Source organism: Vanellus vanellus (assembly GCF_965231255.1).
Source record: "Vanellus vanellus genome assembly, chromosome: 1".
In the NCBI taxonomy this organism is placed as follows: domain Eukaryota; kingdom Metazoa; phylum Chordata; class Aves; order Charadriiformes; family Charadriidae; genus Vanellus; species Vanellus vanellus.
Window position 1 is genome coordinate 8,792,964 of NC_138905.1, and position 16,014 is coordinate 8,808,977.

The following is a 16,014-nucleotide window of genomic DNA, read 5'->3' on the forward strand; positions in this document are numbered from 1 at the left end:
CAGAAGAAGAAGCTGGTGTTGGGACATAATTAGGCGAGGAAGGAGGAGGCTTAGGGCAGCATGGGGCCGTGCACATCATTAAGTCTTGCATTGCTCCGGCTCACAAGTTCCCAGAGTCTGAGGCCAGATTAGACAATGAAGTCATTTAGTCTGCTCACCTATCCATTACAGGCACTGAGTGTTTGTACTTTCTCCCTGGCACTAAGCCCAGAAACTCATGTTTGACAAAAGCACGTCTTTGGAGGAGCATTCAACCTGGAGTTTTAAGACTGCCAGAAATAAAAGCTTTGCCATAGTCATTGGTATTTTTTCCCACTGATCAAACGCCATCTCTGTATTTTGTTTCCTTTTTGAATTTGCTTGGCTTCAGTTTTCAGCACTTACTTCTTGTTATTCTTTCTCCATTTCACACCCACATTTTCCTCCTTGGAGAAATATTTTGTGTGCTGGAATCATCACATCCTTCCCAGTCTGCTCTTCTGATAAACTAAGTAGACCAAGTTCTTCTAAGTCTCTTACTATCATGTATTTCTCTCAAAATTCTGAATAATTTTTTTTGAGGCTCTTTCTGCAGCCTCTATAACTTGTTATTATATTTTCTTAAAGCATGGGCATCAGAATGGAATAGTATTCCAGTATTTAATTCACTACAGTGGCAATAAAAATCACTTCCATGTTTGTATTTACATGCAAGGAGGGAATCCCTGAGTCCTTCTTTCTTCAGACTCATGGGATTTCATGATGGCTTCTTGGACCTGATGTCCACTCTAGATCTATTTCAGAGTTACAGTTTCCAAGGGAAAATCTCTCTTCCTTAGGACTGGCCTTCATCCCTTGTTGCACTTATCTGCACTAAAATATGTTTAGTGTGATTGGGACCAGCTTACCAAGTGAACCAAGTTGCTCTGTATTTCATTCCAGTTCCTCTTAATCTTTGTCTCATCTACACACTTTACCAACAGTGATTATGTAGTTACTTGCAGATCCCTGATGATAATCTAGCATTTTGGGACTCCAGTATCAATGACTAGAGAAGCCTGGAGACATACCGTATTTGATGACAATTTCCCATGGACGGATAATTTTGTAATTGGTTGATTAAATAATTTTTAATCCAGAGTGTGCACTTAATCAATATTACACTGCTAACTTTTTAATTAAAATCTCATGAAGTAATTAGTGAAATACTCAATACATTTACATAATTTTCTTTAGCACCCAAATTCATTAGCACTCAAGCAATGAAATCAGATTTGTAAATCAAGAGCTGTTCTCCATAAATTCATGTTGACTGTCACTCATATGTATCTGTCCATTAACTGAAACCCATCTTCCACTTCCCATTCCTGTTATTTTGCCTCATCTTGTCAGCCATATTGTAATTTGGCTCACCGTATGCTCTCCAACAGTCTTTTGACATTGCGCTATCATTAAAAGCTCCATTAAAGGTCACTCCTAGGTATGGGTTTGCTAGTTTATAAGCGTGCATGCCAATTAGATGCCAATATCCTCTCCTGCCACTGAAGGAATGAGGTGTTCAGTCATTGTCTTGGAAAGCAAAGAGATAGTCTTGATTTTTTCCTAATCCAGAGAAAAGACATCAGGCTCTTCTGCTGCCTTTTCTTTATCACAATTGTTACATTTTAAAATGGTTGAAGTTTGCCTTTCCCATCCATAAGATGTAATTTTATTTCTAGTATTTCTAAAAAAGCTCCGAACTTATAATTTTTCTAGTGTTGCCAAACACAGGTTTTTCCCTGAAGTTTTTAGCATCCATTATAATTCTGTAACTCATAACTTTTGATTTTATTTGATTCTGTATTCCTCCTCTATTAAGATCGTGCCAATGTTTTTATTTGAATTGCTCTCTTACTGCTGTTCTGATCCAAGGTGGACTCTTAGTCAAAGTCATTGTCATTCTTGCGAGAGTCATTGTGGCTTTTTAGCCATATAATTAATGTCCTCTGAAGAATGACAGGTTTTTTCACTCTTGATTTTGCTTCTAGTGTTCTTGTTTTTGAGAAACTGTAGCTATCTCTCACCTGCAAGCCCTCCTGAGCAATGTTACTGAGCTCATCGATCCATGTGCTTTCACAGTCCCAGGCTCTGACTTGTCCTGCACCGGGCAGCACGGTCTAGTGCGAACTGTCATCTACTATATTTACCTAAAAGGGTTATAACCAGACATGGATTTTCCAGCTGTGTGAATCGTCCTCCCAAATATAATGTCAGTCAAGTCAAAGTCAAGTCAAAGTCTTAAGAGTTCAGCTAGGCTGTCTGAATGGTTGCAAGAATGAGTGGAAAAATTCTTTTCTACAGTCTTTCCCATCTTCCCACCAGTTGCTGGCTGCTACCACTTTTTCTTGTTGTTCGAGCAATTTTTCACCTCATTAGAAGGATGCAGCCTGTCCCATTTGTACAGCTGTCTCTTCTTCTGAAATGTTGTTATGTAGCACCAATATTTTCTGTCTTCTTTGGTTCATGAGGTTGGAAGGATCTCTAAGAACTTTGGTTACTTCAATCTTACTCTTTCTCAACTCTTCTCCAAAATCCATGCAGAGCTGTGTAACCTGTGTTGTTCCACACACCAGCCTGTCACTTGTTCCAAAGTGTGCCATCAAGGCTTGCCTACGACTCCTTCTGAATCTTGTCATTGCATCTTTCAGTTTCTCTCCCACAGCAGTGCAGATTGCTCAGGGTGTTACATGGTTATGTGTTAGGGCTATACGTTCTAGGCATATGCTTTGAGCAGTTGGTTGGATCAGCAGTCCTTTCCCAATGTAAATTATTTTATGATTCTGTAATATCCCGTGGTTGCTTTAAATTCATACAAAAGAGTAAAACTTATTTACACTGGTGTTGTTTTATTAATTTTTTGTTTTGTTATGTCTTTATGAAGAAATCAGACTGAGGAACATACAAATCTGCAAAGCTTAGTTAGAATAGAAGAAAATGTATAAAGTCATTAAATGCTATTAAGTGAGACCCGTACCTTTCAGACTGAGAAAATGTTATATGTGAACCCCTCAGAAATCGATTCTTAGCTTGTTCCATTTTTTTTTTTCTCCTCTCAAATTTCAGGAGCTACCGTTGAAACAACACTGGAAAATATCAGCATCAAGACAGATATGTTTCCTCCCTCTCCAAGCAAAATACCTGATGTGCATTTTTTTTTCAAGTAGGTAGAAAATACTGTTTATTGGTACATCAAATCTCTTCATTTGTTTAAAGGAAACTAATACTGTGAGGGGATAGCTTTAATCCACCTTTAATCTTTATCACTTTAATCAATATCTGGCAGATATTGATTGGCATGTTGAAGAACATCTTATGAAATCAGCAAACACTGTTTACTCAACACTTGATCTGTACAGAGTGATACCAGAGCTTTGATTCATCCAGGTGCCACTTCCAGTGTCATGTTCCTTTCCATAATTTCTCATATACGGCTTTGGTACGTCCACTTCCCGTTGCATATTTTCTTTCACGTTCGTTTGCATTTACTTTGATGTTACAAACCCAAACTAATCAAAGTTAAAAATAATTGTTCCAACCTGAACAGTTACTAGTGTGCTTTTCCTATTCTTAACTTTCTCCACAAAAAGAGTACTTCAGATTGGGTAAGAATTAGCTCAAATGTCACCTCAATTAAGATGTCTACATGTTGGTATCTTCATGTGAACTGGCTTTCTAAGCTTGGACTCTGGAGCCCCTAGGGCTATTCAGCTTATCTTAAGGCACATACCTGTATTTGTTCTACTGATTGTCTCTCTTGATTGTGTTGGCTTTAGTGATAGATCTTAATTGGCTATAGCACTTTGGATATCAACACTTTATGCGTATGTGGATACTTAAATTGCATGTCTGATTCTGCAAACTGAACCCCACACCAGTGACCCTACTTTGAGTATACTATGAACTTGTTGGAATAAGGTCCATTTTTTGAGTGCCCTTTGTCTTGTGCTATTTCAGGACAATCTGGTTCTCGGATTACTAGGCGAGGAGAGAGCCATCATAAACTCTCCAGCAGATAACGTACCAACCACAGCACCTGCCATTCTCTTTTCTAATCGTTCTATTCTGTTTTGTGGGGCAGGTTTATTCCTTGACTCAGCAGAATTCAAACTGGCTAGAAAAACAGAGCAGTTCCCTGCGTGGCATCTCAGAGCACTTTGAGATTTAAATGAAGTGGTGGAACCTACCCTGCTTCTGTTGCTCCTTTTTTTTTCCTTCCAGTTGAAAAAGGCAAAAGTGTTGTGGTAAAGGATATTTCTTCAGTATTGCAGTTGCATGAATGGATGGAGACCTACGAAAGAGCAACATGTATTTACTGTAGTGGAAACGTATTACATTTCTCCTCTTGTTTGACACTAGGTCTTCAACAGTGACAACCTCCTGTGAAAATGGCCGTGCAACTGTTGTGACAATGAGATGCAACCCCAACAAACCAGACCAAGGAGAGCTTTCTGTGCCCAGGTATTTGAGTATTTGTATCCTAGTAGTGTCAAAAAGCCTTTTCTCCTCAGGTAATCTTTACAAGACTCATTAGTAACTTTATACTTAACAGCAATGAGGAATGCTGTCTCCCTCATCAGCCACCCAGGAGGTCTCACTCATTTCTCCTAGGTGAAGGGCGGTGTGTCCATCACCTCCCAGCAGACCAACTGCTTTGTACTTAGGCTGTGCGGTGAGAGAGGTTAGAGCTTGGACAGGTTGTTCCAAGCTTAAAGCCAACCCAAAATGTAGTGATGTTTTCTTGTCTCCACTTCTCCTTTATTTCAGTCCCTTATTTTGATCTTTGGCCTCCTTATTAGAACTAGCTGGGGCTTTGAGAGGTAGTTTTTCTTCCTTGATCTACAGCAGTGGCTGTGGACAAAGCGTTTTTTTGAAAAAGAGCAACCTGTCCTAGGAACTATGAAATCTGCTGTCGCACTGTTTATGTGAGCCCTGACTCTGTCTAGTTCAAGCTCTATATGTATTTATTTGTGTGTCTTATCACTCCAGTTTGTATCCTGGACCTGTTGTACTGGTTGAGTTCAATTTGCCTGACTTTTTGTTCCCTTCACTCTGATTCAAGTGACTCTAAAAGCTTCTTTCTTCCAAAGTTCTGTTTCTGCTGGCACCTGAAAAATTGCAGAGAAAAAAACAGTAAAAGAACATTGCTCTTTTGCGACACCCTGTGATTCTTCAGAAGTTCCCCTCAGCTCTGATAACCCTCCTCTTTCACTGTCAAGGCTCATCTTAGTTTGTCTGGATGTTACTATAAAACTGCGGATAGCCCTCTCACTCATCCTCCTTCCCAAAAGTTAAGTCCTCTTCCCAAAAGCTAACAGTGTGAGAAGTGTGGAATCCTCTTTGATCCCTATTCCTCTTGGGACGGGTGAATCACGCTCACCTGAATGAAGGCAAGGAGGTATCTACTTCACAGGTGATGGATGAGTGATTGATGTTTGACCGCCTTTGGAGATGCTTACCCCAGATTCTTAGGGACCTGACACTACAGATTATGCTGGGCAACCAGCCACGATCTGTCAGCCGCCGTGTGAAAATCCTCCAGGTGTCCTTCTTGTGTTATAGGTTAAAGGCGAAGTGAGCTGTGATAACCAGTAGTGAGGGAGGAGTAACCTGCCTTGCTTTTAAAAGTGTGAGCATGGGCAGAAATGGCACAGAGTTAACATGACGTACCTTATCTCAGTTCTTGTTGACTTCTCCTTTCCCAGTCCCCTTTGATTAGCTCAGCACTCAGACAGCTATTTTCAAGCAGTGAGGTATCTGTTACATGTCAAATAATACTGCACGTAACTCCTTGATCCTCCAGACATGTTGTTTAGTATCACATGAAGTTACAGTATAAGATGAAAGAGATTGAGGAGAAAGGTCTGCCAATGCTCTTGCCATGTACATTGAAAAAAATGTTCCATACTCCAGAGAGGACAGCTGTCAGTTATCCAAATCAGGATAAGCCAGAATGGGCTTTTAGGACTGTGGATTCTTCAGTCCTTCGGATCAGGATAACAGCTGTCCAGATGACATAGAAAAAAAAACTTTAAATCCATTTTGCTGTATGGATATATTTCACATTTACGTGACCTAGCTTCCTGCATGGACTTTTGGCCACTGCATCCGTTAGGTAACAAAAGCTGCGTGAATGTCCTGCCATTGCCAGCACAACTTTCTTCCGCAGGCTGAATACAAAATAGGGTCATTACTCTTTCTTAGACTAAGAGAAGCTGTTATCTCTTCATTAACTGGTGAACATCCTTCTAGTAATTAACCATGACAGAACAAGTCCATTCTGTATGGACAAAATCACCCAGACATCATTAGAACAACAGCAGGAACCAGATAGCAGCATCGATGTGGAACAGTCATCCAGTTCAGGAGAGCAGCGATAGAGGTGCATGCTGGGCTAGCCCATGCTGGTGAAACGCTGGAGTAGTTCTGCTGATCTCCAAGGCTTGCTTCTTTCTCTTCTCTTCTCTTCATCATAGGTGAGTGAGTAGCACTCTCTGCCAGGAACTCAACTGTTATTTTAGACCTCTGACAGCCCAACATCTGTTTTCACTTGAGAAAGCATCTTAAAAACTGGGAAAATCTCTTCCCCCAGATTTTACCGTCTGCTGACTTGATGGATGTTTACCCATTTGTTGTACTTACCATTACCAATCTTCAGCAGCAGAATGTGGAGCGAGGATGCAAATCCCAGAGTGTTTCGTTACTCATAACTAAGCTTTGCTCTCCTCCCAGCTCATGTCCCGCAGGCACCTGCGATGGATGCACTTTCTACTTTGTATGGGAAAGCGCAGAAGCTTGCCCTCTCTGCACGGAGCAAGACTACCACGAGATTGAGGGAGCCTGCAAAAAAGGATTTCAGGTACAGGTCCCATGTCTCCAGGTCACATGGGTTGATTTGGGTTTAACTTGGACTCTGTTGAAATTTGGTGTGCAAACTGACATATAAGTGCAGGTACAGTTGGGAAATCTCGGTCCAGGCTCTGAGCTGTCCGGGTGCAAGTCTCATTGGTGAGGTGCTGTGTTGAAGACTCAGGGATATTTGTGCCCATGGCAGCGGGGTTCCTGGAGGAGAGCTGGCTTGTGCTGACCAGCTACGTGGGTAGGGATGAACTACTGTGTGGATTCATACATGCCAGCAAGCTATTTGTGAAGGATGGAGTGCCCAAAGGACTTCAGTCCTTTAATAGCTGTAAACGTTGGGGGCAGGCTAGGGCAGGATTCAGAATTTCAGTTCAGAAATTCATCCTTCCTTGCTTGCAGTTTTTTTGGTGCTGCCTTCTCTAGTCCAATATTAGGAAGTCCTTTCACAGGTTCAGAACTGTCCTGTTGAGCAACAGCTCCAGTGTAAGCACAACACTTTCACAATTACTGTCCAAGCAGATTGTGCTTGGTGAAGAGCAATACGGAAGAGGAAATCCTTTTGCCATGTCCGAACTTGCAGGCACACTCAAGGGGACAACTGAGTAGAGAATATGATTCCACCTAGAATCCAAACCCCTGAAGTACATGTTTTGGTTTGCTTTCATTGAAAAGAACCTTTTCTAACCTTTCTACCTGAAAACAATTTGTTTTCATCAACTCTGAATAGTTCTGTCTTTTCCTACAAGCACCTCACTTTTTGATGTTTTCTGTTTTCCGTTCGAAAGGAAACCTTGTATGTGTGGAATGAGCCAAAGCATTGCATTAAAGGGGTTCCCTTGCCAGAAAAAAGGACCAGCACTTGTGAAACAGTGGATTTTTGGCTAAAAGTTGGAGCTGGTGTTGGTGCTTTCACAGCTGTTCTGCTCATAGCCTTGACCTGCTATTTTTGGAAGAAGAACCAGAAGTAAGTACTGCAAATTGTGTTCCATATAAAAGTAAGCTAAAAGCTTGATGTAGTGAACAGAAAGACATTTCATGGACCTGATCTTATGACAATGTTGATGAGAAACACCATGTTGGATCAATCCACCAAGCTGAGGTTTCTTCTGCCAACAGTGGCTATCAAAAATGTTAGTGAGGAAAGTATAGAAAATCCACAGTAATTTGTTATGCCATAATTTCCCAATAGAAACGGCCTTTTTAACGTCCAAGAGTTTGAAGCTGACCTTAAGTCCTGCAGCAACACGACTTTCTCACGGTCTGAAGACCAAAATGATCTCTCTTCGGTCTAATTAGTCACTTTCAGCTGGGCTAAAATAAGGTTCTTGACTGTATGTTGCTTAGGTCTATTTTGGCAGGACATGTCTGGTACACACCCAAAAGATCCCTGCTTCTCAGACTGAACATACTGACTGTTCCCTGTCCCCATTGTCCTCTGCTTCCCAAATCTCATGCCATAAGTTTTCAAACATGATTCCACCTTCACGGGATTTCATCGCCCTGTAGCACATCCAGCTTCATCAAATGCAGACTCCAGTATCATGGTCCCCACCTCTTGCTGCCTCCTACCACACAGTGTTACACATCTCTCCTTTCCCTCATAGCCTCCTTGGGCAGGAGTGTGATGCAGATTCTGATAACCGACTGAAGTCAGACCTGCTGTTGCCCCAACCAGCACGCAGCTTGAACTTCTTCATGCAGGGAATCCTCTTGACCTACCCGTGGTCTTTTGGGAAGGCATGGCTCTTTTATAAGTATGGATGTCTAATCTGGAGAGCAGGAGCTCGACATATTGTTAACGCTATTCTGGTTACATGTATTTAATGACTGAAAAATATCTAATTTCCAGTAAATACCTCAGAAGTAACTATGTGGAAGGGCTGCAGATAATCTAAATTGCAAAAACCTTGAATATGGGACATTTGTAAAAAACCCTATGCCTGTCTGGCTTTGTATCTTTAGGCTGGAGTATAAATATTCCAAATTAGTGATGACAGCGAACTCCAAAGAGTGCGAGCTGCCAGCTGCTGACAGCTGTGCTATAATGGAAGGAGAAGATAATGAAGAAGAAATAGTATATTCAAATAAGCAGTCACTGCTGGGGAAGCTCAAGTCCTTGGCAACGAAGGTGAGTAGTAATTACTACGATTAGTACTAAAAATAATTATTACCTTTATTTGTTACTGGACGTGATGAGGCTGTGATTTGCACAGTGCTTTGCGCAGCCTCCCACGCACACATCGCCCAGTCCATAGACGATCCGCTGAAATCCACAGCGTGGATAATGATAGGAACTGTTACAGAGTGTTGAGTAAATGCTCCGTCTTCTGCAGAGGGATTTCAGCAGCATTCCTTATTGCATGGGGGGTGATACCTAAGAGAGCAGTCAGTGGTGGGGGGAACCCCTCTTCCTGGGTTCCTACCAGACACCTCCATTGCTGAGGCAAACACAACTATTACAGATGCAGAAAATTAACACTGGGAAGAGAGCCACCAGCCAGCTGCTGGCAGCTCACTTGGGCTGGCTTCATGGCTGTCTTGAGAACCATATTTTTGAGTACTGTAGGACTCGGTTGAAGAGGAGGCACCAGCCACAGCCTGCTACCCCATACAGCAGCCTCCTTCAACTCAGTGGGAAGCAACAGTGAAAAGCATTTTTTCCGCAGCACATGTGATGCAGATTGTTACTTGTCTGAATTCACAGCACAAAGATCTTTGGTGTCCTTTGAACATTTCTGAGAGGAGCAATAGAGGACCATCTCGGTAGATCCCACAAGCACTTTGGTGTCTATCTCAAGTGCCTTGAAGTCTATGGGAAGGGTAGTGATGCCTTTAAAGGAATCCAGCTGGGGCATCTATTACGATCAGGATAAAGGTGGATGACATTTTCCCTTTCAAATAGTTTTGCTGAAATGAGTTGCTTCAAAATAGGAAGGTTTCTTAAAAGATCATAATAAAAATTTATTTTAAAAGTCACTCTCTTGTTTCTTGTCCAAATAATATTTCAGAATGTTTAATTTTGACATTTTTTTCTTGTCTCACTTTTTTCCTTTCTGTGATTGAGTGCAATGTAATTAAAAGCTGTGTGCCTCCTTTTTTTTCCCTTACTTTTCTTTTCTCTTTGTTCTTTTACATTTTTTATTAGACTGCTGTCCTCTTTCCACACTACCTGCTCCCCAGATCTCCCCCCATGGAGAAGTTACCATTACAGAGCTAGTATGCGGAACTTCCCCTTGACCCCAGCCTGACTATTTGTCTTGCAAAATCAATATTGTTCCTTGTGGAAAGGGGCAGAAATTCAATATTAATTCTTAATTCGATATTAAGGATATTGAAAATGTAAATAAAATCAAATCACATCAAATTTTGTAGTGGTGTTGCAAAAATGGAAGTTGATTCCATTTGGAATCCTATAGGGACTGACTTTGAAATACTGATGATGGTTTTTTGTCCATGAAATGGCTTGGCTGGCCCTGCCTGAGCGTAATGACCAGTGCTGCTGGTGAGGGTCATGTTTTGCTGAACGCCTGATAAGTGTAAAAGCTTCTCTGACTCCCTTTGCAGCACCAGCCACTGGCTCCTTCCTGATTAGAAGTATAGAGACGAGAGCGTGGGAGAAGTGGCTTTTTTTTTTTTCTCTTTAAAGTAAGCTTTAGTACTTTAGTATTCAGACCACTTCAATGCCTATTTGGACTCAAAAAGAGTTTTTTAAAGTTCCTATATCCATTGTAGCAGGCTCCCTGAGTATTCTCTCCTTTTTAAACAAGCCTGTCAGATATTTCTAAGCTGGTTCCTTTTTTCCTGCTAGATAATCATAGCTGGCAAACTCAGCTTCCAGTACCTCATTAGCTTACTGAAATCCGTGTCCTGTATCCCTGCAGATAACTGGAATTTAATATATATTTCTCCAAGACAAATGTTACAGGCATCGGTTTTCATTTATGCAAAAGATGAGGAAATTCATCTCCTGCCTCATATGCATGCAAAATACAGAAAAAAATATGTGGAGGAAAACAGGGGAGAAAAAAAGGAGAAACGTAAATGGAGAGATAAAGAAAAATCTGAAGTATCCTAACTATATGTTCAAGCTTCAGGCAATGGCATTTCTATGAAGCAAAGTGTCTCATGAAGCTATTAGTGGTTTTTGAGTACCCAAGGAATTCGGGGCTAGGCCTGTAGTACAGAAAGAAATGACAGTTATTTTTAATGAGAATATAGAAGTTAAAGAATTATGAAGCTGCTTCAGATTGGAGGCTGTTCTGGTTCCATCTCTTGTCTCTAGCATAACAATACCAGGTCCTTCAGAACAAGAAATATATACTCTGCAGTAGGCTAGTGTAGCACAAGTTTCTCCTCTGCACTAGGCTGTCCTGACCTCTGAGGGGGATGGCTTTAAAGATCAGATCATGAGGTTAGTTTAGCATAGTTTCCAAACTGTTTGTGTACATCAACAAGTGTAAAAGGTAGGTACCCGAAGCAAGAACCAGCATTTTCTAGTGAGTAGTGTTATTAGGGCTCCTTCATTCATTGCTTCTGCATGTCCCATTGGGTTGTTCACACAACACATACGTCCACATTTCTCACCCTGATGCCAGACGGCCTTGGCTGTCACCTGGCAAATAAAACCAGAAAGAAAACGCAACCCTCCAACCCTGATTTTTAAGATGGCAGAGGATTTGTAGACTCTTTTTGACCTGTGGGTCTCCCAGAGGAGGAGTTGGGATGGGAATCCAGGAGTGAGGCAGTGGTGTTCACATTCACAGGCTTTGCTCCAAACATTTTATTTGTTGTAGGAAACATAGTCATAAGTAATAATAACCATAGATATAATTACCTTGCAATTCCCAGCTCTGCCTGTCCTATACTATGAGCATGAAATGCAAACTTTCCCCTACCCTCTACAGTAGGTACCGTGAACAATATATATGGCATAATTTTATTGATTTTCCAAGTTTTTTACAGAATTAGTAGTGTTCTTAAATAATAAAGGGTCAAACTGTGCACTTAATGACTGTGGTAGAAATAAAGTGAAGTCTTTGGCAAAGGCTGCTCTGGAGACATTAAGAGAAGAAATGACTGTAGTAACTGTTGGAGTGAATTTGAGGAATCCCAGTTGATAGGAACCTGTCTTTTCCATTGCAGGAAAAGGAAGATCATTTTGAATCTGTTCAGCTGAAATCTTCAAGATCCCAGAATATATGAAGAATTAATGCTGCCTTCAAAGAAACAAACCTAATTTCTATTTTTACAGGACCATATTTTAAACATATTCTGGCACACATTGTAGTGGTGATCTTGGTGAGAAATGCTTGGCTATTTAGGAGGACAGAAGACAGGAAGCAAACCAGAAAATTGGATTGCCTTACCATGTGATTGAGTACCTTGCCAAAAAAGAAAGCAGACGCTTGGATTCCATACTGGGAATGAAATTCAACTCAGGAAGAGATATACATACTGCAAATAACATGAATTTTTTGCATTCACCTGGGCATCGCGCAGGCATGCCATGTGATTTATAGGTACCTTTCATTTCCTATCACTCCTTCTACACTTATTCATAAGAACTGATTTTCAGAGAGGCCTGAAACCTCCTGCAAAGGTTGTGTATTGTCCTTTAGTAGCATAGCGATGAGTCTCTCTTAAAATCAATATTGTGAATGGTACTTGGAAAGAGTGTCAGGTGAGTTTTGAACTTTGGAAAATTCTTTTGATTTTAATGCTTTGAAGAGCTGGATGGTCTGTGTTGGCCTCTAATACAAGGGGCACGGTGTTGCACCTGCAAGTTGAACCCATTCTGATGCCCAAGTCATGGCCATCATGGTTGGAGTGAAACCTGGTGCTATTAAACTTAAATGTGTTAACTGCTGTTGTATGAATTGTAGGTCTGGGCCCATGAGTTTATAGGCAGTAAAGAGAAGGAAAGTGATACCTACAGTGCAAATTGCACTTGTCCCTCTCTGTGGAATCTTGTCCTTTCAAGGGAGGTCATCGACAGTTTCAGTACCTTCCCTTGGGCTGCCAACCAGCAAAGCCTGAACTCTGGAGGTAAAGCAAGAATCTCTGCTTCTGGAAATCAGGGATCAGCTTTGTCAGTTGGGAGGCTTATTAGAAACACTCAGACATCTTTATTCCCGGACTCATGCAAGGAACAAGGATGGATGCCCAGCAGAGCTCAGCATCTAAATGCTTTCTGCTGTCAATGCAAGTACCTGCTTTGGAAGAAGGGCACAAAATGGTGCCTTGAAAACTGGAGGCTAGGTGGACTTTTTCATAAAATCAGCCACATTATAAGCATGTGACCTTCATAATATCCACTGTAATAATTTCCTGAAATTCCCATTGAGGTTGAACTCAAAGGAATCTGAAACTTAGGCAAAAAATATTTGAGTAAAATTATGCAAGACTTGTGTAGAGCCAGGAGAAAATGAGGCATGATTCTTGTATTGACCTCTGGTCAGAGTCATATTTCCGTTATAGCAAAATTATGTGAATTGTGGAATGCATCAAACCCAGAAAAGACACATGGGCAGAAATGGTCTTTTTACTATAAGGAATATAGATTTTTGATTTTATATGACTGAGCTAGATCTATCAATAAAAGAGGGCCCACTTTTAACTAAAATTTAAATTAAACTGATTTTTCTGCACTCTAAATATTTTATTATAGTATAGATGTGGATGAAAATTTTATGAAGTTTAGATTTTTTTTTTTTGTTGTTAGGAAAAATTCAGCTCAGTTATTTTCTATCTCCAGTCAAAGAACACAGGCTTTACTCTTTTGATGGGAGATACTTCAGGCATCTTAACTGAAGTGGTGTACATTTTTTTGTTGTTCTTGAAAAGGCACTTCACTTTCCCAACAAAGATTTTTATGGGGTATTGTTGAATGTATATTAAATACACATTCCTTTTTGTATATTTTGTACCATTGCACACTTATTATTGTACATTGTATTTGTTGTCATGATGTCATTTATATATGGTTGTCAAAGGTGGTATGCTCACGGAGTAAATGGTTATGGCTTTGGGATTTCACTTCTTGGATCTTTTATGAAGAGGGTTTTTATGTTGTTGATTTTTATTCAACTAGTGTGCTGTAGCATCAAAGATATATATCTGATGGGCATTCATAAAATAAAGTGAAAATATATTTGAAATTGTGGACTTGAGGTGTTTGGTGGAACTGCAGCCTTACCTGAACATTGCAGGGCTGCAGTGGTGGGTAGAGCACTGCCATCAAATTGCATTGTCTACATCTCCTTTATTTTTTTCCCTTCTCTCTCCATATGTTTTCCAAACCATGATTACAATTCATTCTCCAGAACATAATTTCTGCTTTCATCACTGGACCCATATCATTGTAACATCAAAATGCCTTAATTTTTATGAACTATATATAATTTGACTTAATACCACAGAGAGTTTATTTGGTTCCCTTCTCTTTCCCTTTTATTTTCCAAATAATATAGAGACTGGATTTTTTTTTTTTTTTGTCAGCTCTGATGTACTTTGCTGCATAACCCTTCTCAGCTCTGCTTCCAAATGGTTTGTCATGATACTGTTGAAAACTCTTCCAGGCAATCTAATAGCATATCTGGTGCAGTGCTAACATAGTGGGATACGAACCAATACTGTAGACTTCATTTACCTTAAAATAAGAAAATTGCATTTTCCAACAATTAAGCAAGTTAAAACTGGCATATTTTGGCTGACTTCTGCTATTCTTTTCTTTCTGTTAAAGATACAGGAGAGAGGGGAAGTTTCAGTTTTCCCATAAGAGGCAAATTTTGGAAGCCTTTTAACGCTTCATTAAGAAATCAGCTGTCTGTGACCTCTTCTAGTACTCTGCCAAAATATACTTACAGCAACCTCCCCCTTTTCTCCCACATGGAATCACATCAGAAACTGTTATTTGATGCCATAAACCAATGTGAATTAGTCTGTTATGTGTTCACTTGATTAAAGGCAACGCAACACATTTTATTGCTGCATTTGCATGCTTTTCTTTGAAATCTGGAGTCAAGCAACTGAATCTCTTTGAGGATTAAACACATTTTCGTGGTGTCTCTATAAATTATTGGCAAATTAGCAGAATGTTATTGTCTCAGCTTTGACAGTGCTTGCTAGGGGGGAAAGTGCAAAGAATGTATTCTATCTTGGCTCTGATTATGTTGGTTGATGTTGGTAATATGTAATACGATTGATTAAGAGTCTAGGCTTGGGGAAAATTAAGTGTCTTAGAGCCACAATGGGAAGTTATTGAGTTGCTTCAAGGAGCTGTCATCTTTGTTCAAAGAAAGGATTAGACTGTTTGCTCTTGCAAAAGAGGTTCTGAGAATCTGTTAGGGGGAAAGTTTACAGTTTTGGTTCATCTGTCCTGCCAGAGCCAGTAGTACCCATAAAATCGAGATACTTAATTATAATCAGACAAGATTATTACCATTTAGGAGCCAGCAGTTGTTCACTCATCTCCAGCAGTGGCCAACACAAGTGCTTCAATGTAAGAATTGGCAGCTACAATTGGTGCTGACACGCCAACGGGGATGACATTTCTTCCTAAGCAAGGAATGCTCTTGGTTGGTCTGTATCGTGAAGCATGGAGGCCTTAAATGGCTATTCTTGGTAATGTAATAGGGAATGATAACCTCAAGAGAACTCTTGGGAAGTTCTGCTTGTCTTTGCTGGTGTTCTCTCTTAGTCTTTCCCCTTATATGCTTCTTTCACTGAATCCCCTTGTTTTTATTTCTTGCTGCACTTGAATGCTTGTGAACAGTACTTCTTAGGCAAGCGCGTAAGGAGATGGGAGCAGAAGTAAAAGGTCAGGGTCATCCTAAAATATACAGTGTGTGTGTCACAACATATAGTGACATCCCCAGTCACCTGGTTGGATGTGCCCGCACTGAATATGTGCAGCAGGAATGAGGCAGACATGAGAACTAAGTAGATCAGAAGCTGTCACTGTGTTTTGGTTATTTCCCTGGATGTATAGAGGTGGACCTCACCAGGAAGAAAACTCTGAGGCCCCATGTACTGTGAGGCTGGTGCTCTAACAGCACTTAAAGCGAGGTTGCGTGGATGTGTGTTTGCTTGGATAAAAGACATGCGAGAGTGACCTCTGAGAGTTTTGGTGTTATATAC

General features: G+C 40.5%; 1 protein-coding gene across 1 annotated transcript in view; it reads left to right on the forward strand.

The window, feature by feature from the left end:
• Positions 1 to 12,252, forward strand: part of ELAPOR2 (endosome-lysosome associated apoptosis and autophagy regulator family member 2) — a 29,781-nt gene extending 17,529 nt beyond the window's left edge. The window contains exons 15-20 of the mRNA XM_082498364.1: positions 3,082 to 3,178; positions 4,375 to 4,476; positions 6,748 to 6,874; positions 7,662 to 7,840; positions 8,839 to 9,004; positions 12,019 to 12,252. Coding sequence (XP_082354490.1) covers positions 3,082 to 3,178; positions 4,375 to 4,476; positions 6,748 to 6,874; positions 7,662 to 7,840; positions 8,839 to 9,004; positions 12,019 to 12,078 — 731 coding nt within the window. The 3' untranslated portion in view covers positions 12,079 to 12,252. The remainder of the gene's footprint in view (positions 1 to 3,081; positions 3,179 to 4,374; positions 4,477 to 6,747; positions 6,875 to 7,661; positions 7,841 to 8,838; positions 9,005 to 12,018) is intronic.
• Positions 12,253 to 16,014: the final 3,762 nt, after the last annotated feature.